At 21.7% G+C, this 23621-nt stretch overlaps 6 protein-coding genes across 6 annotated transcripts; 4 read left to right on the top strand and 2 right to left on the bottom strand.

Annotated features, from left to right (window-relative positions):
- Nucleotides 1-1594: 1594 nt before the first annotated feature.
- PVVCY_1204560 (phosphoenolpyruvate/phosphate translocator, putative) lies at nucleotides 1595-3109 on the top strand (the record flags this gene model as incomplete). Its single annotated transcript, XM_008625462.1, has 1 exon — nucleotides 1595-3109. The coding sequence occupies one exon, from the start codon at nucleotides 1595-1597 to the stop codon at nucleotides 3107-3109; it is 1515 nt and encodes a 504-aa protein (XP_008623684.1).
- Nucleotides 3110-4398: 1289 nt separating this feature from the next.
- Nucleotides 4399-5207, bottom strand: PVVCY_1204550 (SNARE protein, putative; the record flags this gene model as incomplete). Its single annotated transcript, XM_008625461.1, has 2 exons — nucleotides 4399-4773; nucleotides 4905-5207. 2 exons carry the CDS (start codon nucleotides 5205-5207, stop codon nucleotides 4399-4401), a joined length of 678 nt encoding a protein of 225 aa, XP_008623683.1.
- Nucleotides 5208-7326: 2119 nt separating this feature from the next.
- On the top strand, nucleotides 7327-7587 carry PVVCY_1204540 (conserved Plasmodium protein, unknown function; the record flags this gene model as incomplete). Its single annotated transcript, XM_008625460.1, has 1 exon — nucleotides 7327-7587. One exon carries the CDS (start codon nucleotides 7327-7329, stop codon nucleotides 7585-7587), a length of 261 nt encoding a protein of 86 aa, XP_008623682.1.
- Nucleotides 7588-9940: 2353 nt separating this feature from the next.
- Nucleotides 9941-11213, top strand: PVVCY_1204530 (zinc finger protein, putative; the record flags this gene model as incomplete). Its single annotated transcript, XM_008625459.2, has 3 exons — nucleotides 9941-10003; nucleotides 10233-10558; nucleotides 10748-11213. The coding sequence occupies 3 exons, from the start codon at nucleotides 9941-9943 to the stop codon at nucleotides 11211-11213; spliced, it is 855 nt and encodes a 284-aa protein (XP_008623681.2).
- Nucleotides 11214-12803: 1590 nt separating this feature from the next.
- On the bottom strand, nucleotides 12804-17941 carry PVVCY_1204520 (conserved Plasmodium protein, unknown function; the record flags this gene model as incomplete). The annotated part of the gene is made up of 2 exons (XM_008625458.1): nucleotides 12804-17410; nucleotides 17509-17941. The coding sequence occupies 2 exons, from the start codon at nucleotides 17939-17941 to the stop codon at nucleotides 12804-12806; spliced, it is 5040 nt and encodes a 1679-aa protein (XP_008623680.1).
- Nucleotides 17942-19947: 2006 nt separating this feature from the next.
- PVVCY_1204510 (conserved Plasmodium protein, unknown function) lies at nucleotides 19948-22755 on the top strand (the record flags this gene model as incomplete). Its single annotated transcript, XM_008625457.2, has 2 exons — nucleotides 19948-22488; nucleotides 22669-22755. The coding sequence occupies 2 exons, from the start codon at nucleotides 19948-19950 to the stop codon at nucleotides 22753-22755; spliced, it is 2628 nt and encodes an 875-aa protein (XP_008623679.2).
- Nucleotides 22756-23621: the final 866 nt, after the last annotated feature.

Genomic DNA, 23621 nt, shown 5'->3' with positions numbered 1-23621 from the left:
TGTTCTTTTATATATTTTTTAAATAAATACTATAAAAATATTATATTCAAATAAAAGGAAAACTGTTATTGTACCTATTTTGTATATATTATTTACACACTTTTCATTTTTTTTAACAAAAATTATTTATTTTTATGATATGTATTTTCATTTTAATTTCCATTGAAGCATATATTTATATTTCTAATTTTCTTTTTTTAAATTCATATGATGTGTATAATTTCCCATATGGAAATTATTTATGATTGAAATATTCCATTCCTTTTACCTGACATGCACATATAAAATACATTAGTGTGAAAATTGTAAGTTAAAAATATTTTTTTTTACTTTTTTCAAACAAATTAGCATTTTAATACCTTTCAAATTAGTATATATAATATACAAAAAATATTATTTTTTAGTTAATTAAAAAATTATGGTATATAATTAAAGAAAAACAAATAGATGGCAAAATATATTGTGGTAACAGTATTAGAAGACCATAGAATATAAAAATAATTGTTCATGTAATTTCAAGTTACATATTTTGTTTTAAAAAACTTTGGAATTTTATCATTTTAACCCATTTAAACACTTTAAAATTATCGCTTAATTTTATATACCCTTTTTAATGAATGCTAAATGTATATAATATCATAACTTATTCCTATCTTTCTCCAAAAAAAATGAAAAAAGAGAAGGAAATAAAAGAATAAATGGTAAAAGCAATTTTACTGTTACATAATTTTATTTTTATTAATTTTAAAATATGCATATTTTTTTGTATTTTATAATATTGCCTTCTACTTTTTATTTACAGTATTTTTTTCGCACTTCGAAAAATTAATACGTGGCTTTAAGCCTATTAAATTATTTTGAAAATATAGAGAGGCGATGAATATAGTATACCCCACAAACAATCCTTTCGAGTTACCATCCCGATATATAAAATATATTTTCTTTATAAAAAAAAATACATATATATACACATTATTAGCATTATAATTGGTAGAATAAAGAATATAAAATATAGTAACGATTTTATATTTAACTTAATGAGGATTTATTTTTTTAATTTGTTTATTTTATATTATTTTATTTTACTTTTTGTTATTTTATTCTAGTTTTCTTTTTCATTATTTTATTTTTTTTATTTCTCGTTGTACCATCAAATTAACAAAAATATCCATGCATATAATATTTATGCATTCTACATTTTGTAATTAAAGAACATGATAGCTTAAATGTGTTATGCATTATTTTTAAATAATTTATATTATTTTTTTTTGTAACCCCTTCCCTTACGCTAATTAATTTTTCAAATTTTATAAAAATATAAGCTAGGTATGCTATCAATAGTTCAATTGCTATTGTAAAAGAACAAAATAAGTTATACCTATTCCAGCAAAAAAAAAAAAAAAATAACAGTAATAAGAACAATAAAGATACACATGGTTGTAATTATATTTGCACGAAAATATTAAGGAAAAAAAATAATTAGAAACATACTTTTAAATATTTTCCATTAATCATATGGTATATACGTGTATGTATATATATATATATATATATGAGTAACCCCCCCTGTTGATGTAAATTTTACAAATACAAAATGAACATGCTTATAAAAAGCGTAATAATTGCGTTTGTTATCAATATACAAATACACATTGCAAAATGTTTGAAGCACGAGAAAAATACCTATTTCTCAAATTCGCCTATAAATTTACACTATAATAATATAAATGAATATAGTAAAAATAAAAATTATATTAATGCAAATACTCAAAAAAAAAAGAATTTTAATAAAATACCACTTTTTATAAACAATTATAAAACCACCTATGAAAAAATTAACAGACCAAATGAAAACAGTTCAAATATAAGGGACGTCCATAAATATAGTGTGGAAAAAAGAAAAATTGTATTAAATGCTAAGAATAATGACAAGAATGAAGGAAAATTCGTTTTGTTTAATAATTCAGGCAAAAATAGTACAGGGAATTATGGAAATAGAAATCCTAACGATGCATCAAATAATGGAGTAAGAAATGCAATGACAAATAATACAAATACTAATAAAGAAGCTAATGGCGTAACAAAATCAAGTATTTTAAATAATATTGTAGAAGGTGGTAAAACTATATCTTTGTTAAGTTTATGGTATGTATGCAATATCTTATATAATATAGAAAATAAAAAGGCTTTAAATCTAGTAAACTTGCCAATTACATTATCTGTATTGCAAATATACATAGGTTTGCCACTATTTTTAATTCCATGGTTTTTAAAATTAAAAAATAAGCCAGAATTATATTATGATGAAAATGCAATGAAAAGAATAGCTCAAAGTGATCGAAATTTTATAATAAAAGGATTTCAAAGATATATGCAATTTTTAAAAAAATATAGCAGCATTATGAAACAAAGTATATATCATGGATATACCCATTTATTATCAGTTATTGCTATGGGTGCTGGTGCTATTAGTTTTGTTCATATTGTTAAAGCTTTAGGACCCTTATTTGCTGCGTTTTTCTCATTTGCTTTAACAAACACTAGAATGTCTATCTATACTTATTCATCTTTGGTACCAATAGTAGTAGGTGTATCATTAGCTTCAATAAAAGAATTATCATTTACTTATAAAGCATTATACTCAACATTAACAGCAAATGTACTTACAACACTTCGAACAATAGAAGCCAAAGATTTAATGAGTCAAAATCTTGAAAAACTAGGAAAAAATCTCACACCAGAAAATATATTTTCACTTCTAACTATTTTCTCAGCAATATTTTTAACTCCAGCATTATATATGGATGCACATAGATGGAAAGATACCTATTATTATTTAATGAATAATAAAAACGTTTTGAAAGTCTTTGGAAAACATGTTTTAATGTCAGGTTTATGGTTCTATTTATATAACCAATTATCATTTATTTCATTAAACAGATTAAACCATATTACTCATGCAGTTGCAAGTACAGTTAAAAGAGTATTTTTAATATTAACTAGCTATTTTATTTTCGGAACGAAATTTTCTTTTCTTGGAGGAGTTGGTTCAGCCATGGCTGTAAGTGGTACATTCCTTTATTCAATTGCGAAGAAAAAATTTGGCTAATCTCACAATATTTATAAATTATTGTCAAACTATTTTTCGATATTAAAAAAATTAACACACATTTTTTAACCCAAAGTAATATAAATATATTACTTAACAAAAAAAAAACAGGCATCTATATGTTATCATTTTCACCTTTATTTATTGCTATTGTTTTAACGCTATTATTATTTTTTTTGTTGTTTTTCCAAAATAATACATATAAACTGTCCCTTTCGTTATTTCAAGACACATTCAGGTGAATGCTCTATATCCATGTATGTGTGTTTTAATTGATTTATTGCATAATGACATTTTTTATAACATTATTATGCTTAATTTTTGTTATTGTGTTTTTTTCTTTATTATTCTGTTTATATATCCATTTACTATTTTTTTCTTCAGTATATGCTTACACATATTATTCGAATTAATCATTTATCAACTGCTTATTTATATTTACGCCTTTTAACTTATTTTATTTATTTCATTTTATCAACCATTAACTTATTAATTTTTTAAATAACAATTACAAAATGCTTATAATATCATATCAATTTCGACTAGCTACCTTCCAGCCAAAATAACTAAAAGAAAATGCGCAAAAAAAAACACATGGAACCACAGTTAAATTTATACTTAAAAACTTAATGACAATAAGCCAATTATTATATAATACAAATTATATATATATTTGGTTAACATGATTTAACGTAAGTAGAGCTGATAATAATACCATTTAGGAAAATATATACTTTATAATTTTATTAAAAACATGCTAAAAAATAAGCATATTATATACCTCCCATCCTACAATATATAAATTTACAATTTTTACTATAGCATATATCGTATTTAATTTAAAAGATTAAAATAGAGTTCGAAATATGCATTCGAATAAAACATATCAACAAAATATAATATTAAATAAATAAAAGCGAAAAGAAAAAAAAAATTACAAAATATATCATCTTTAAATCATTTTAAGCAAGCTATGTTCACATACATGTCTAATTGCAATAATAGTGATATAACCCACTATTTTTAACATGGTTACATTAATTTAATAAAAACTAATACAAAAAATTATATTTAAAAAAATATATATTCATATTTATTATTAAATTTTAATATATATATATATATATATATACATTCACCTATACATACACACATACCCAAAATTGGTTAAAATTATTTGTACGTTTCCTTTCTCGATGTTATTAATATTGAAATTTGTAGCTTTCTCTTTAAATAATATAACCAACAAAACAATATGTCAATATAATTAACATAGTTGAATAAAACAACTAAAGTATTATGATCAAAAAGAAAAGTGTAACTGTTAATAAAAAAATTATCATGTACAAATAAGAATTACTAGTGCTGTTAATAATTCTAGTAAACATATTTCTATTTCTATCCAATAAATCCCTTGTTTCATCCACATCTCTATCTATATCATCTAATATTTCATTATGTACTTGTATTTCACTATTTATATTATAGCTAATACTTTTTAAATTTTGTGTTGTTCCTTCAAGAAATTCGAGCTGTTCATCTTGCAATCTCATCATATTATGTTGTTTTAACATTAACTCTTCTCTGCTTATGTCATTTATATATGATCCATCTCTGCTATCAAAATTGTTTACAAAATCCATCGTTATATTATACGAAGTGCTCTAAAAAAATTGAAAAATAATAATAAAATGAAAAAAACTATGGCAAATACTTGTATGGGCATAATACCTTTAATTAAGTATACACATATATATATGCATATTAAAATGCTACTAGTTCAATTATATCTTACCGATTCATTATTCGTTCCATACTCTTCATACAGTTCTGATATATCATTTTTCATTGTTTCTAGGAGTTCTACTTTACTCCTATATTCCCTTTCATTTGATTTATATCTTATATCATTTTTTATATAATCATTATTTAATTGATGTATTAAAAATTTCATATTTTGATTAAATTCTGTTATTTTTCCCCTCAATATTGCTCTGTTTTTAGCCTTTTTTCGTTCATTTTCATTTTTCCTCAATAATTTTTTAATTTCTTTTCCCGTTTCAATGGCTTTTTCATAATCGGTATCCCATATATCCATTGCTGCTTATTTATTCAAAAAAATACAATACACAAACAGACAGATATACGATGCATAAATAATTATTATACATATAATCACACTAATGTATAATTTTTTTTTAACTATCAAAAATATTAATAAAACATATAATCATTCTAGTATTTTATATATGAATTTATACATATATAATATCAAATTTTTATTCGGACAATTTTTATTAATAAAAAATAATTTTAAGCATATTTATATGGATATTAATTTATTAATGCTAATAAATAATATCATCAGAAATATGTGCATATTAAAAGAAATATAAGGATTTGTGTGTGACAATAATATAGCAAATTTGTATTCATATATAAAATTGCATTTAAAAATACAATATTTTCTTATTTTTTGAATTTTATTCTGAAATTATATATACATATATAAGATATTCTTCGGAATGCAAGTAACTATATCTATATGGCATAATTCGTTCTGATCTGACAATAATGTTGTGGTACTAATTATTTCTCTATAAAATATAATCTTATATATATTCTTGATAATATTTTTTTGTATTAATATAAGAAAAAAACAATTTGTACATCAATTTTTTATAATTATATAGATATTATTTTATCTGTACAGCTATTGGCACAACGAATGTTTCCACTATTTGAAATCAAAAGCTTCGTTTAATAATGTGATTTTAAAACAACTAAGCTTTAAAAGCAAGGATTAAAATAATATAATTTTCGAACAAACTTAAAAAAGAATATATATATATATATATAACAATTGTATAAGCATCCAATATATAATAAAACAAAATAAAACCAATAATTCATATAATGTTTTTCTGACGGAAAAGCTAATTTAATCGCGTTTTTATATATGACTAGGAATTGTATTTACTATATATATACAGTTTTGAAAATATAATATGGTACACTATAGGAGAAATAAATTATACTATTGTGTCATCACTATTATATTATTTAATAATAAATACTATGCTGTGTTTGATTTGTTGAGGTTTTTCATTTTTTTGTTAATTTTCTTCTATCTTCATTTTTATAATTATTACTTTCTGTTTCCCATCTATATAAAATAGCATTTTAACATAATTTTAATCAACTATAAGATAAATTAGGATGAACATCCAAATATATATATATAAAAAGATACATAAAATATATATAATAATAAATATACAAATACATATATAACTATAACAGAAAATGTAGAAATAAAAAGTAAAACAATGCAAAATAAAATGAAAATATATATTATTAGGTGTAAATAACTTCCATATTTTTGAAAATAATATATTTTACAAAATAAAAATAATTATACTGTATTATATATTTCCCATGTAAAGTAATTTCCTATATTTAATTTGTTCGGTTTTTATATATATAAATATAAATATATTAAAAATCATTTTATAAAATTTTCCTATTTCTTTTAATAGTAATATTATGCGTAACATAAAATAATATATGGATTAAAATTAATATTCATTTACTCATAGTAATAAATGCGCGCCGTTGTAAATTGCCGGGAAATATGCAGTAATAAAATGGCCTACTATTTGTTTGGATTTTATGCCCCACAATTTTTATGTATATATATGTAAAGGCAGTATTTATTTTATTTCCTTATTTCTCAATTAAAAATGAATTTAATTTTATTATTTTCCACCCTTTACAAATTATATCACGATATTTTATTTAGTATTAAAATTGCTTAGTTAATAATTCATAACAAATTTTAACTTTTGTAAAGAAATAAATATTTCTCTTTTATATAATATTCCACAAAAATAAACAACGTAAGCATAAATGAAAATACGAAAAAAAATATATGTACACAAATGTATTTATAGTACACTATATATTTAACATATTTACCCTTTCTACCTTTAAAATAAAAAAAAAAATTATTATTAAGCTATAAAAATACTATTAAATTTTTATATGCTATCAATTTAGTGAAGGCATATACATTATAAGTGTGTATATTTCATTTCATTGTGGACAAAATATTATCATAAACTTATATAGATATTTGAAAAAAATACATTATTTATTACACATTTATATTTATTTTAATAGGTTACATACAATATTATTATCATTAAAAAAATAAAATGAACAAAAATAAACAAAGGAGTAAAAAGAGATTGCCCAAAGGGCGATCACGATATATACCAACACAAGAAGAAGTTGAACGACGAAATGCAGAAATCACAAGAAGCCCAAAAGATGACAGCTCGGAAGAAGTTGAGTCTGGATCTGATGTTGAAGCATCAGAAGAATCTGCATCCGCAGAAAATTCAAAATCAGAAAACGTAAACGAAAAAGATGAACAAAAGAAAAACAAACAAGACGAAGAAAAAAATAATGATTGAAAACAAAAATACTTGAATATCAATCCAATTATAAATATTATATTAACAAAAATTTAATTAACTTTTTAAATACACACACACATATGCATATATATAATTGCTCATGTATTTTATTATTTTTTTTATGTATAAGTAATTTTTTTCTTATGGAATAAAAAAATATGCATAAGAAAAAGATCCTCCTTCAGATTTGTATTATGCTTGCATAGCATGGCTTGCAATATAAAAATACAACAATGTAGTATATATTTACACATATATAAAACAAAATTTTATGTCCTATTCTATAAATAGGTTACTGAATATATACACATAAATCACGTGATTAAATTGCCAATAAGACCATTTTAAGCTGCTATAAAATTTGTTTTGGCATTACAATATTTTTATAGTCTACTAATTTATATCATATTTATTGTAAATGCTCTTAACATCATGCATAGTAATATATCACTCACACATACACTATAAACAATACCATTAATTTTTTTAATGAAACACATTTAAATACCATTTTTTTTTATTATATTTATTGTTCCATATTCAAATATTTGAAATAAAACAATATTATGATCACTATTTTGTAATAAAAAAAAAATTATAAGATTTTTATAGCACATATAATAATTTTTAATAATTATATATGCACAAAATTATTTACCCAAATAATGTTAAAATAAGGTATATATGTCTGCAATTAAATTGTAAATTTATATATTTTTTCGAAGCCTTTAATTTTATTTATTATATATGGATTATATTATTATTTTTTATTTCTTTCTTTTCATTTATTTCTTTTCATTTTTTCCCTGATTTTCCTTTCAATTTTATCAAATATATTGTCTTTTTGTGCCACCTATATTTTATGATAAGGTACCAACCTTTGAAAAGTTATTATATATACTATAAAATATAGCATATTTTATGTTCTCTGTTTTCCTTTTAAAATTAGCCGAGTATATATACATAAACACATTTGCATTCATACTATAGCTATAATTATTAAATATAAATAGCAAGCCCCTTAAAATGAGCAATGACCATGGTTTATTCCTGTTATTTATAGAATATCCAAACAAAATAATGACAATGCATTAAAACATGAAAAAACATAAAAGTATTCTTTTATTTACTATATTATATGTCACACTTTTATACACACATATGGAGTATATTTGCTATATGCTTATAATTTTCAATGCTCTCATTTAAATATGTAGCATATACTTGCATTTATTTTAACCTTTTATCCATAGCTCCATATATATTTTAAAATCGATATTTAGTTTAATTAAATAAATAAACATATATAATACATTTTTTTTAAGATTTAATTGTTTGAGAAAGAATTATTCACTTGTGGGGTGGGGTAAAAAAGGAGAGAAAACAAAATTTATTTATTTCCCCCTAGATCTTTTATTTTCAAAGTTTTTTAATTTTCATCTTTTTCAATTTCTTATAATTTGCGATTTTTACATTTTTATTATATTCCATCCCTTTAAATATACCTTATTAATAATTTATAAGAAAGAAAAAAATATATATAATTAAATCATAATTACCTGATTTGCATATCGTACATTATTATTTCAACTAATACCATTAATGACACCTTATAAAATAACTATATAAAAACATTGTCCTATATTTTTATGATGGGGAAATGTTTTAAATTAATTTCAAACTTCAAAATTGTGAATTTTTATTTTGCTATACTATTTTAATTTAATTTTCATCTTTTGTATGATTTATACAATTGACGTTGAAATATATTTTTGTTATATTTTTATATAACTTATATTACGTGTGCAAATATGCTAGTATTTTATTATATAATTATTATATATAAAATATAATATGATATAATATTATTATATATATAAAATAATATACATTATATAATACGCATTAATAATAAATCACATATTATATATTTTTAAAATTTTATACGAAGCATTTACCCATACATTTTATAATATTATGAATAGCATATATTTTTCATTTTTTTAAAGAATTAATTTTTTTTATTTATTTCATCGTTTAATTTTTTGAGGCAATTGAAAATTCATTTTTTCATATAAATATTTTTTTGGTGTTATTTTAATATTATTACTATTATATATATAGTAGTAATAATATTTGTTTCGTGCCTTAAAAACACTTGTTTAAGAATGGATTTTCTATTCATATATATATAACATAATTAAAATTTTTAATTTGCTTCATTTTTATATCTTATTAATATCCTTCCCTTTTTATAATTGATTTTTTTATTTTTCTTATAAATCAAAAAAATTGTAGTACCTGAAATAAATACTTTTACTTCCTTTTAAATTAAAGCATATCGTACAAAATGGTAGAAGAAGGAAATACCATTCATGCATATTTCGGAGGAATATATAAAAATGTGTCTAATGTAAGCAATTATCAAAAACCAAGCAAACTTAAAAACAATTATATTTTTCATATAAATAAGACAAAAAAAAACATTTCCTACATTTTTTTTGCCATATTTTTATATTATTTGCATAAAGAAATAAAGTGTTTATAACAAAATATAATCATATATGACATATAAACATATTTATATGCATTGTAGAAATGTAGATATTCACCACATTATGTTTATATATATTTTTTTTTAGTATGTTAACAATTATATGACTGCATCTGATCAAGAGATGCAAAACAATACCGATCCAATAATGGACATAATTACTACGGCACCCAGTGACTCTTTGTATTTTATTGAAAGAATAAACCTCATATCAGCTATTATAAGCATAAGTACATCATTTCCATACTTAACATATTTATTTATTTATTGGGATGATTGCTCATGTAACGATATATTAAGATGGTGGATTGTTATTAATAGTATATTACAACTATTACAAGCCCCAATCCGATTTTTCTTATATTTATTACTAAGAAAATATAAACTTGAAAACGAAAGGATGCACATCGAAGCGTAAGAAACTAATATTACTATAATGAAACATAACATAAAAATTATATATTCATTTTGACAAAGTGATTTGCCAATTTGTATATCTACAATAATATAATTGATTCAATAGGAGTCAATTATTTTGCTATACCAATTCATTCAATCATTATACATGTATATATACATATATATAATTTTTTTCTCAAACAGATTACGAAGACTTACTAGCTCAAAGGGATGGAAACTCAGCAAAAGATTTAGCTTATTAAATTATTTATGGTTTATAACAGGAACTGTTGTGATGGTTGTCACAAGAAAACATACAAAGAATTATTATTTATGGTTTATTTCATGGACTATTATATTATCATGCATATTTAGAGTATTCTTTACTATAATATGGTTTTGCTTTTTCTTCCCATATCATCAAAATATACCTAAAAAGAAAAAAGGAGTTCCTAAAGCATTTTTAGCTGAAATTACAACATTTAAATATTCACCAGATAGAAAATTAAAAAATGAATCATGTTCTATTTGTTTATCTGATTTTGTTGAAAAAGATGAAATTTTTGAATTTAGATGTACGCACAATTTCCATACTAAATGTGCTAAAAAGTGGCTATCACAAAGAAGACAATGCCCTCTTTGCCAAAGGGATGTTATGAAATCAGATTAACTTATTAATTAAATTTTTTTTTTCCTGTTTTTCTCATTTATTTATTATTATATTTTTGGACTATTGCCCTTTTTTTATCATATATTTTTGTATATATCACAAATGTATGTGCATAAATACTAAATAAAATCATATGCTAAATTTTTCATTTCTTCTCATTTATGTACACTATGCATATGTATATACTTTCTTTTTATTTCTTTAGTCTTATATCATAATATTCTTTATTTCGTGTTTTTATTTATTTTTTTAAATTTCATAAATATTATATATACAATTATTGTTTGAATACAACCATTATTTATTTTTAATGTGTATTTATATTATCTTTAGCATTTTATTATAATCGCATGATAACGTGGATATATATACATACAAAAATACCATCAATAAATATACATATATACACACATCCTAATAAACGTATGTTATCTTTAATAAATGTGTTCTTATATTTTATTATGCTTATGCCCATGGCTATTCATTGTATTATGTAAAAACATATATTTTTATCCTTTAACATGTGTGTATATATGTATCAACTTTATAAAACTCCGCATATTGTAAATATAAGTTTTTTTGTATAATTATTTACTTTATTATATTTTTCAACTAATTAGTTGTATCCTTCATTCAATGTACTTATATATACATTTAAATATATATCTGATTTATACTGATAAGATATTATATATAGTTTACTGATCTACATATTTGTGCTTACATTTTCCTTTTTTTCTCTATAACATTGTAAATAACGATATAAAATAACCTTAATTTTTATTTTAAAAAATATTCAAAATGAAAAATCATAAAATATATTTCCTTAACCTTTTAATATAAACCATTATTGACAATACAATTTGTTATACTACCTTATGGATATCTACAAAAATGAACTTACAAAGAAACCAAAATTTTATCATGTCTATATATGGAGAGAAACTAATAAATCGGTGTGTGTGCTTATAAATTTGGGTTTACTATCAAATTTTAATTTATAAAGCAAATTGACAGAATATATATTTGTTACATTTAAAAAGTTTGTTTTTCAAAAAAAATATACATACGTGCATATATATATCATTAATATTATAAATACATATGCATGTTCAAACGCAAAATATTATTTTGATATGGCAACATACTATTGCACAGGAAGATAAAAGTAATGCAATAAAAAAATATAAAATAATATAATAAAAAATATATAGCTTAAGTCTACTTAAACATTTATCAACACACTTTTGTATATATCAAATTCATTATATAAAAAAATAACAAAAAAAACTTTTAAAAAAATTAAAAGTAGATAAATACCAACGCTATATGTATAAATCGATCCAAATTAATTATTCTAATTTTGTAAATATATAGGTGTCTTCATAATTTCGCACACAATAAAACCCTTCAACTAATTTAATTTTCATCTGTGCAAACAATTATTTATACACAAAAAATATATTCACAAACTATGGGTACAATAAATACCATAATAATGTTAATATTAATATAGGTTATTCATTTTTTAATATGATACCATCCTAAAAGAAAAGGAAAAGTATTTGCATTTTTCACTTTTTTTCACTTTCAATAATTATCCTCCATATTTGACTCTTCAAGCGGTTTGATAACTACCAAGGGGTCACAATTATAATCGAGCATTTCTTCGTTAAATCGAAATTTCGACAAGTTACTAAATATGCTATCTTTTTGTAAAGTTTTCATTGATGATAAAATAGATGTCGAATTTTCATGTGTTTTAGTAAAATCGTTTGTTAAATCGATTGTTCGATTATTATTTGTATCTACAGATGCATCAATTTCTTCACTTTTTAAATTTTTCAATACATCCATATATTTATTATATAGTTCTTGTTTTGTTTTAGCTCGACTTTGACCTGAATTTTTTGTATAACTATTTACACTAACATCGTCTCTATTATAATTTTTTGCATTTTCTTTATATCGGTAAGGATAGTCATTTATACTATTGTAAGATATATCTTTTTCTTTTCTATCCCCATTATCATTTTTATATTCTTCACCACTTATTTTATCATAATTTTCATATATATTTTTGCTCCTATTTATTTCATTCGCATTCCTTTCTTCCCTCTTCAAATTATTAACACTGCGTTTATGTTTAGAATAATTCATTTCATTTTTCCTATCTGATCTTCTTTTACTATTAGAATCATTATATTGGTCAATACTTATATTATTAGAAAAATCGGAACTTACCGAATCGAGCAATACACTACTCGAATTACTATTTGCTTCATAGCTAGTTTGTGAAATAAAATTACACTCCTTGTTTTTTACACTATTACTCTTTTTCTTATATTTATTACTTTTTTCCATTTTCTTTTTTCGTTCAATCAAATGGTTTATTTTTTTGTCATCACTCATATCTCTCATACCACTAAATCGAAGTGACCCACTATGATCTCTTCTCTTTATATCACTATTTTTCAAACCATTTTTTAAACTATCTACATCATATTGAGATGGTTGCCCTGGAGAAATATCTCTATTATTATTGTTGTCCATATCTTCTCCTATTTCAATTTGTTCATAATACATTCTTTGGTCAGATAGTTTCCCTTCCTTTGGATTTCCTATTATATTTTTTTTATTATCATAATCTTCATCAAAATGTGTATTATCATTTATATCAAATACCATATTTCCATAAGAATCTTTTATTTCCGGATCATATTTTTTATTTTCCCTTCCACTACTTTTATATATATTTTTTATATTTGAAATGTTTAAATTATTACTTTTTTTCAATGTATTTGTATTTCTTTCTCTAGGATATGTCTTATCAATTACATTTTTCTCTTCATGATTTTTCATATTATTTGTAGAACGAAGATTAAACATTTTCTTTATTTTTGAACTACTAAATAAAGAAACATCATTATTCTCCAAATAGGAAAATGAGTATTCACTGGCAACGAACTCTTGTTCGTGTTCCTTCTCTTCGTTTTCTTCACTAGCAATTTTATTATTGACATTATTTATAGACGATACTGTCATATCTTTTAATAGTGATACAGATTGTGCATTGACATTTTCTGTAGTTATACTATCAATGTTATTATTGGATTTATCCTTTATATCATTTTTTTTTGTTATCATTTTCTTATTATCTCTTTTCATATATGATAATGTATCAGAATTTAAAATTTCACAATTTGAAAAATTTGTAAAATCTTTTGAATATTCATTTTTCATTAAAAATTCATTTCCTTCAAACTCATTATATATAAAATCTTCATCATCTGTGTATAATATTTTGTTTTCCTGTGATTTTGTGGTATCATCAAGATTGGTTCTTTTATTTTCAGTTTGATTTCTATCATTTTCTTCTATTCCTATTTGGTTATTTGTTAAATTCATAAAATTATCTTCTGTGTATCCACTAACATGTATATTTCTTTCAATAGCCTCATCATTTTTTACATTTTCTTCTTTTTTTTTATGTGAATTTAAAAAAATTGTAAATCCATCATTGTAGTCATATATATCTTCTTCTTCATCCCCTTTAGGATATGGATTCGGAGAATTTAATTCAACAAATTGTGCATCACCAAATGGAATTTCACCAAATGATGTAACTTCTATTCCCAAATTATTACTAACATTTATTATTTCCTTATTTTTTATTTCTCTATTTTCTTCAAATGGTAAATTACCTTGTTTAGACACATTACTTTGATTATCATATTCGCCTTTCGTATTACTAATAATATTTTTGTAATTTTCAATAGCCATAATTTTATCATCTCTATCAATATTAATACTATTACCAGAAATAGATTTTATATTTTTTTTTTGATTTTTAATAAGATCATTACTATAATTATAACGACGCTGTGAGCTAGCCATTTTTTCATGGTTATTTAACTCCGATTTTAATCTCTCTATTATAACTATATTATCATTATTATTAATCGTTAGTTCATCTATTTCTTTTTTTAAATTATGTATAATCTGCTCATAATAATTATATTTTGTATGTGCTTCTAAATGAAATTTATTGTAGCTAATATTATTTTGTTCAATTGTATTTTCTTTTTCTTGTAAAAGTTCTAACTTTATAGTTTTTTCATTTAAATTTTCTCTTAATGATTTTATTTCATTTTTTAAAATAATTTCTTCTTGTTCTTTTTTAATATTCATCTTACTTATTTCACTAATATTATTTTGTGCAAATAAAACATTTTTTTCATATTCATTTAATTTTCTTTTTAAATCATCAATAATACTTTTACATTGTATTAACTCATTTTCATATTGTGTTTTGTCTATAGCTACTTTTGTTAATGCATCTAATGAATCATCTCGTTGTGTTTTTAAATTTGCTATTTCAATAGACAATGTTTGTATATATGTTTCTAAATTTTTTATTTTATCTACTGATTTTTTTAATTCAGTTTGAATTTTTATTGCTGCATCTTCAACAATTGTTTTTTCTTGTAAAACTATTTTATAATCTTCTTCAACTTTTAGTAAATGATTATTTGTAACATTTAAAATTTGAATCTCTTGTTGTAATTGCTGAATAACTAAACTACTATTAGCATTATGTGATGTATTCATAAGTTGTAAATTTTTATTCTCTTTTAATATTTCATTAAATTTTATAGTTGATTCTGCATATTCTTTATTTAATATCTCTAATTTATTTTTAAAGCTTTCTATAACCTCGTCTTTTTTATCTAAAAGAGATGCAAATTCATCCATTTGATTACTAGAATCTATTAAATCCTCTTTTAATTTTTTTATTTCTTTCTTATATACTTGAATTTTTTCATCCTGCAATATATTACTGTTTTTTAATTCATCTATCTTATCATTATATTCACTTAATGTATTTAATATATTATGAATATAATCAGTTAATTGTTTTTTTGTTTCATTAGAACATGAAATTATATTATTAAATTCATCTGATTCTAATTTTAAATTCTTTATTATATTTTTGTCTATATTAAATTCAGTTCGCTTTTTTTCAATTTCTTTTTCTAAAATTTTTAACTCCTCTTTTAATATACTAACTTCCCCTTTTTCTTTATTATATTCTCTTTCATATTTATTACTTTTTTTCTTCTCTTCATTTAATTCTTTTTTCATCTTTTCTATTAATTTTTTCATTTCCTCCATTTTGGGATCTTTCGATTTTATTTCCCCCATCAAATCATCTACATTAGTTGAATTCGTTATCTCATTACAACTATATGATGAAAATTCACCTGACTTGCTCATAAATTTATTTTCAGATGTTTCATTCTCATTCCTATCAGCAGTACTAACACTACTATTAAGTTCATTATTTAGTCTATTATATTCTGTTTCACTCATATTTTTAAGTTTTTCTTTATATTTATTGCTCTGTTCATTTTTTACCTGTAATTCGGTTTCCAGTAAAACAACTCGATTTTGTAAATGAAATATTTCATTGTCCCGCTGTTTTATAACTTTTTCTAAATCTTTAACTTCCCCATCATTCTCAATTTTCCATTCATTATTTTCACGACCCTCATTTGAACCTTTGGAATTTTCACCCTTACTATCATTACTTATATTTGTCGTAAATTCACTTCTCGTGTTTTGTTCTTTTTTGTTTTCATCATGTACCATCCTCAATTCATTCATTTTCTTTATTTCAATCTCATATTCGTTTAATTTTTTTTTTAAATTTTTTATTTCGATATCTTGATTTTTAGTATTATCACTACAAAATGTGTCTGGGTCTGTTTTAGCTTTTTCTAATTCCATTTTTAATTCTTTACATAATTTTTTATAATAAGACAATTCTTTTCCCCATGATAAGACATGGTTATTTATTATATTATTATTACTTTCGTTCATGTAATTATTCATATGTTTTTTTTTCTTTTTTTCCTTTTCTAATTCAAAATCGTCAAACGATTTTGTTTTATTATTAAATGAAGAGAAATTATTGTCAGATCCACAATCAGATGAATTATCTAAATATTCCTTTGTATTTTTTTCTAATATTTCTAAAGAAAGTTTTAATTTTTTATTTTCTGCTATATATGATTCTTTCATTTTTAATTCTTCTTCTAATTGTTTCTTAAGTTTATCTACTTTTTTTTCGTATCCCTTTATCACTAATTCAGTATTTGATTTATCTGCTTGACTTTTATTCCCGCCCATATCCTCTGAAAAAAAAAAAAATAAATACATCACAATTTAATTATAATTACAAATATTTCTATAAAACCACTAGTATTGCTACACATGTTAATCATTATTTTACCTTTTTCCATTTTTAGATCTTTTGAAGGGAAACCATTTTTTTTATTCTCAGATAAAAGGTCTTTATATTTCTTTCTAGTATCTTCATATTTATCAGAAATTTTTTGAAAATTTTGTATTGCTTGTATCAAGTCATCAAAAACGGCTTGAACTAAAGGTGTGCATCCTACACATAATGGTTTATTATAGTTTAAATTATCTAACTTTTTTCGTAATTTTTTATATATTAAATTATTATTTACATCATTTGGTATTTTATCTTTTGACTCAATCTTACAATCTTTTTTAATAACATTTTCACCCTTATTTTTCTTATTTGCAGTTTTCACTTCAAGATTAGTTTGATTACCATCTTTTTTTATGTCTCTTTTATTTTTATTAGTAATTATTTCTTTCATTGATTTAGTTACATATTTTTTAATTAGTCCACTCATTTTTTTTGTTTTTCATATTTTATTTATATATCATATTGTAAAGACAAAACATTGTGTGAAGGTATTTCACCTTTTGCAATTTTAAAACTTTTCAACTTCGCCTACTTTAAATTTATAATTACATCCATTTTTATGTACGTATGTATGCCTTTCCAATAGAATGACAATTTTTATTATCAAAAGAACTAATTAAAGTGTTACAAAAAAAAAAAAGGAAATATCAAATTTATAAAATACATCTCCAATAATATATTCGCCTTTTAAATTTTATCCTCCATATAATCAAACTGACAAATAATTAAGATAAAAAATAAAATAATAAAAATAATATTTTAAATAAAAGAATTATATATTATTCAATTATTTATTTTATTTCTTTCAAATATATCATAAACTGAATTAAAACTTTACACATACTATGCGTGCCAAAAAAATTGGAAAAAAAAATTATTTATTAAATTCACACATTAGTATATGCACATTTTTTACTTTATTCCATATATATATATATATCATATCTTATTATATAACATATACTTCAATCCTTATTCTTGTATTTTCAAGAAAAAAAACATAGAAAAAGTATAAATTAATGAATTAATATTTAACTCTTCTCAATTTTCCAGGAGAAGAAAAATCCGCATATAGGAAAAGATAAGCGTAAACATAATAATAATAAAACATCCAAATTAGTATATATACATACATGCATATATATACATATATATTTCAGATTTATCACTATTGTTATATGTGAAACAAAATTGAAAGACATTCAATATTATACCTCAATTATGTAAAAACATATACCTTCTCTTATATATATTAAAAATATCTTTTCAAAATATTAAAGAATATTCTTTTTTATTAAACTATGGATAACTAACAAATATATACTTTGACATTTTGTAAAACTCCCTCTATATTTCATATCCTTATATAAAAGGAGCTATATAAAATTGTATATACTCCCCCCCAAAAAATAGTCACTTTATACATGTTAATTGCTCATATATTTTGATATACAACAATATGACGTAGATATATCAAACATTTATTTGTACTAACATATTTTTATTAAAAAAAATCTTAGACATACGTTATTCAAATAAATTATTTTAAATATACTTTCTGTAATAATAAATTTCGAGACTTAAGAAATACTATGGTTATTCCCATTTACCCTTAAAAATAAATAACATAAAAAATTTATACATTATAATATTTACAAAACTGTGTATTCATATGCTAAAAAAAATATATTTTTTTTTTTTTCTACATTTTCAACCCAATATATACACCCAATAAAATTTATGTATAGGAAGTTTCATACTATTTGAAAATATTTTTTTTTTGTTGTTTTCCCTTTATTATAAATACGAATAAAAACTTCAGTTAAATATTTTTTCATTTTCGTTTTAATGAGTAAAATTGTTGAAAAATAAAGGAAACTCCACAAAATATATTTATTAAAAAAAAAAAAAAAGTATGATACTTTAGCTATCTTGCAATATATATAATGACTGAATAAATTATACTTTGACATTTTTATGGATATAAAATAATTGTTTATACATTCATTTCTTATGTTTGTATAAAAAAATAATAAATACCACTATCTTATCTATATCTTTATGTATAAATAGATATAGATAGAGAGAGTGTGAATGGCAGAACATGAATACTCTCTCTATTGGTATACAACATACATATATTAATACGATATAAAGAAAAATTGTATATATATATGCATAAATAGGGGAACTTGATACACATAAAATGGTAACTGACACAATGTTGTAAGGGAAAAAATACATGTATATATATACATACATTACCAAATAGCCACTTCACTTAACAATCACAATGAGACAAAAATCTTCGAAAAAAAAAGAATCCAATAGTGTAGAAATAAAAAAAAATCGTTAGACATACACAATGCCAAATATGATATAACATCTTTTACATTTTCACACATACTCATCGTCTGAATTGCTTTAAAAAAAATGAAAAGAGCATTTTTAAAAGTAATAAAATATGAGATAATCCCGAATATACAAAATAACAACAAAAGCTACTACTTTTATAGTACTGTAAAAAGACGGTTTGGAGAATTATATCAACCAAAAACCCGATATGAAAAAAAAAAACATTTAGAAATTATTAATGAAGTTTATTTTGATATGACTGATGCTATGAATGAAAAAAATAAATTAGAAATAGAAGAATATAAAAATATTGATAAAAATATTTCTGAAATTATATTAAATCATACTATTTCAAAAAAAAATGAAGTCATTCGAAATATTATGAAATATTGTATAGAAATTAGTTGTAAGGAGAAAAAAGGAAAATCGGACAAATCTGAAAAATCTGAAAAAACTACACACCTCAACCATAACAATAACAATAACAATGAACTAACTGATACAACAAAATATTATGGAGGTATAAATAAAAAACATGAATTCGAAGAAGACATTTTAAATGTTATAAAAACTAGTGTAATGGAATATAGCAACCAATTTAATTCATGTGATATAGGAATTTTACTAAAATGTTTTATTAAAATTAAAGTTGATGATATAAATCTTATTAATACTTTATTTCATTATTTTTTTAAAAGAAATATGAAATTCTCACAATATGGTTCTTTGTATGTATTAAATGCTTTTGCTAAATTTAATCTATTACCAAAGCATGAAAATTATTTTAAATTATTATCTTCCCATATATTACAAAAATTAGACAAATTTGACTTTAAAAATATTCCTTTAATATGTAATTATTCTTCTTCTTTATATTTATATGACAAAGAATACATAACTAACTTTATTGAGCAAATTTGCAATTTTTTAATATCAAATAATTATATTATTATATGTCCTGAAGATAATAAAATATCTTATTCTCCAAATACAACTGAATCAAATAATATAATTCCCAACCTTAACAATTCTACTTACAACATAAATCAAGTTGAACAACTTTGGTCTGCCGATTCAATACATTACGTTACGAATGCATTAGCTAGAGTTAATTATTTAAAAAAAAATTTATTTGTTTTTTTCAAAACTTTAATAGAAAAAAAAGTACCATTTTTTTCAATAGATCAATTAGTATCTCTAACCAATGCATTTAGTAAATTTAAAAATGCAGAAGAATCTAATTTTTTGTCTTTATATTTATTAATAGCTGAACAAATTATAAATAAATCATATTTACTTAAACCTAGACACTTAAGTGTTTTAGCTAATTCATTCAATAATGCATGTATACTACACCAAAAACTTTTTCAAGTTATATCAGAAAATAGTTTAGCGCAAATAAACTTATTTGAGCCCAAACAAATAATTATGATTATACATTCCTATGTAAATATAGGACTAGGAAATAATATATTACTTAAATCTATTTGGAATTATGCAATTCTATTTATAAATGAATATACAATACAAGAACTATCTATGCTATTACAAGCATATACTAAAAGCTCACAATATATTGAACATTTTATAAATCAATTAAGTCAAAAAATTTTGCAGTTCTTTAAAAAAACATACCCATTTTTATTTGAAAGCTACAATAATATACTATATGATCACCAAAAATATATTAATCTATCTATAGAATTTAAAAATAATCAAAAAAGTATTTCCACAAACATAACAGATAAATATATTTCTTTATCTTTTTATCTAATATATAATTATCCCAATTATATTAATTTTATAGACACACTAAAAAATAATAAAACAAAAAAAAATAACCTTAACAGTGTTAGCACATTGCTAGATGAATATAAAACTGATAATTCTGTTAAACCCAATAATTTAGTAACAGATCACGAAAAAAATGATGAGATAGAAAATACTAATACCTTCCAAATTGATAACACTTATACAAAAGATACATATATAAATAAAAACCATGACAACAATACTTATCCAAATGAAATAAATACAATTCAATATTTTTTAGACATTGAAAAAGCTGAAAAATATTTAATTAAGCATATGAATAAATATACTAATTCAACTTTAGTTTGCTCAATAATATATTCATTAATTAAAGGAAATTGCTTATTAGAATATGAACTACTAATTTCTTTATCTAAATTAGCAATTATTTATTTGAAAAATTTTAAATATTCGGAACTTGCCAATGTATGCTCTGCATTATCACTTGCTTATGTTCGTTCATCAGAAGAAAATAATAAACAAGTTGAATTAATATCACAATTTACAAAAAATAATAATAATGCTACCATTTTAGAGGATTCACACATTGACACCACACAAACATATAATGATCAAATTTATAATTCATCTAAAGATTTTTTAAATATTTCAAAAATATTTTTTGATCACGTTGAAACTTATTTATTAAAAAAAACAAATACATTCACAGATGTTTATAGTATATATAAATTTATAACATCATTCGGAGAATTAAGGATGAATAAATATTCTAATGTATCACTACATTTGTTTAAGTTATATATAATGGATATTAAAAATTTATCATATTTGCCTCTTCAAAAAATCGTAATAATAAATATTTAAAAAGTTTATTCATTTTGTTTAATTTGCTTATGCATATCTCTTTTAAATTATTTCTCTTACATAAATAAAGGGGATACACACACATACCAATATATTAAAATACAATTGTTATGCCCATTTAAATATATTACAATTTTTTTTTGTTCTAAATTATCTTTACAGACGGACTCATTTATGCAAATGAATGTCTACAACGAAGATATTTATGCATTCATAAAAAAAATACAAAAAATGAAGAAAAAAAAATGAGAGGAAAAATACACCCTTTAAACATATAATAAAGAAATTGGGATTTGCCCATTAAATTTAATAAAGCCATAAATAGAGGTTTAATATTTTTAAAATATTTATACATAAATAAATGTATATAATTCATATGATTATCATACACATTTATTCATAAATATATTGTTTTAGCTTTTTTATTTATTATTATTTTATTTAAAATTTTTTATTTATAATTATTTATTTTAGCTTTTTTTTTTCATAGACATTTTATTTTAGCTGTTTTTTCATAGACATTTTATTTTAGCTTTTTTTTTTTATAAAAATTTTATTTTAGCTTTTTTTTTTTATAAAAATTTTATTTTAGCTTTTTTTTTTTCATAAAAATTTTATTTTAGTTGTTTTTTTCATAAGTGTTTCACTTTAGCTACTTCGTTCATAAGCTTTTTTATTTTACCTGTATTGTCCATAAGTTCTTTTAATTTACCTGCTTTGTTCATATGCTTTTTTACTTTACCTGTATTGTCCATAAGTTCTTTTAATTTACCTGCTTTGTTCATATGCTTTTTTACTTTACCTGCTTTGTTCATAAGTTTTTTCACTTTAGCTAGTTTGTTCATATGCTTTTTTATTTTACCTGTCTTGTTCATAAGCTTTTTTACTTTACCTGTTTTGTTCATAAGTTTTTTATTTTACCTGTCTTGTTCATAAGTTTTTTACTTTACCTGTTTTGTTCATAAGTTTTTTATTTTACCTGTTTTGTTCATAAATTTTTTTAATTAAAATTTTTTTGGTCATAAATATTTCACTTAGCTGATTTGTTCATACGTATTCCGTTTTAGCTAGTTTGGTCATACGTATTTCTTTTTTCATAAGTATTTCGTTTTAGC

This window comes from Plasmodium vinckei (assembly GCF_900681995.1).
Source record: "Plasmodium vinckei vinckei genome assembly, chromosome: PVVCY_12".
Lineage (NCBI taxonomy): Eukaryota > Apicomplexa > Aconoidasida > Haemosporida > Plasmodiidae > Plasmodium > Plasmodium vinckei.
Note: the sequence above shows the minus strand (reverse complement) of the source record. Positions and strands in the feature narration are given on the sequence as shown.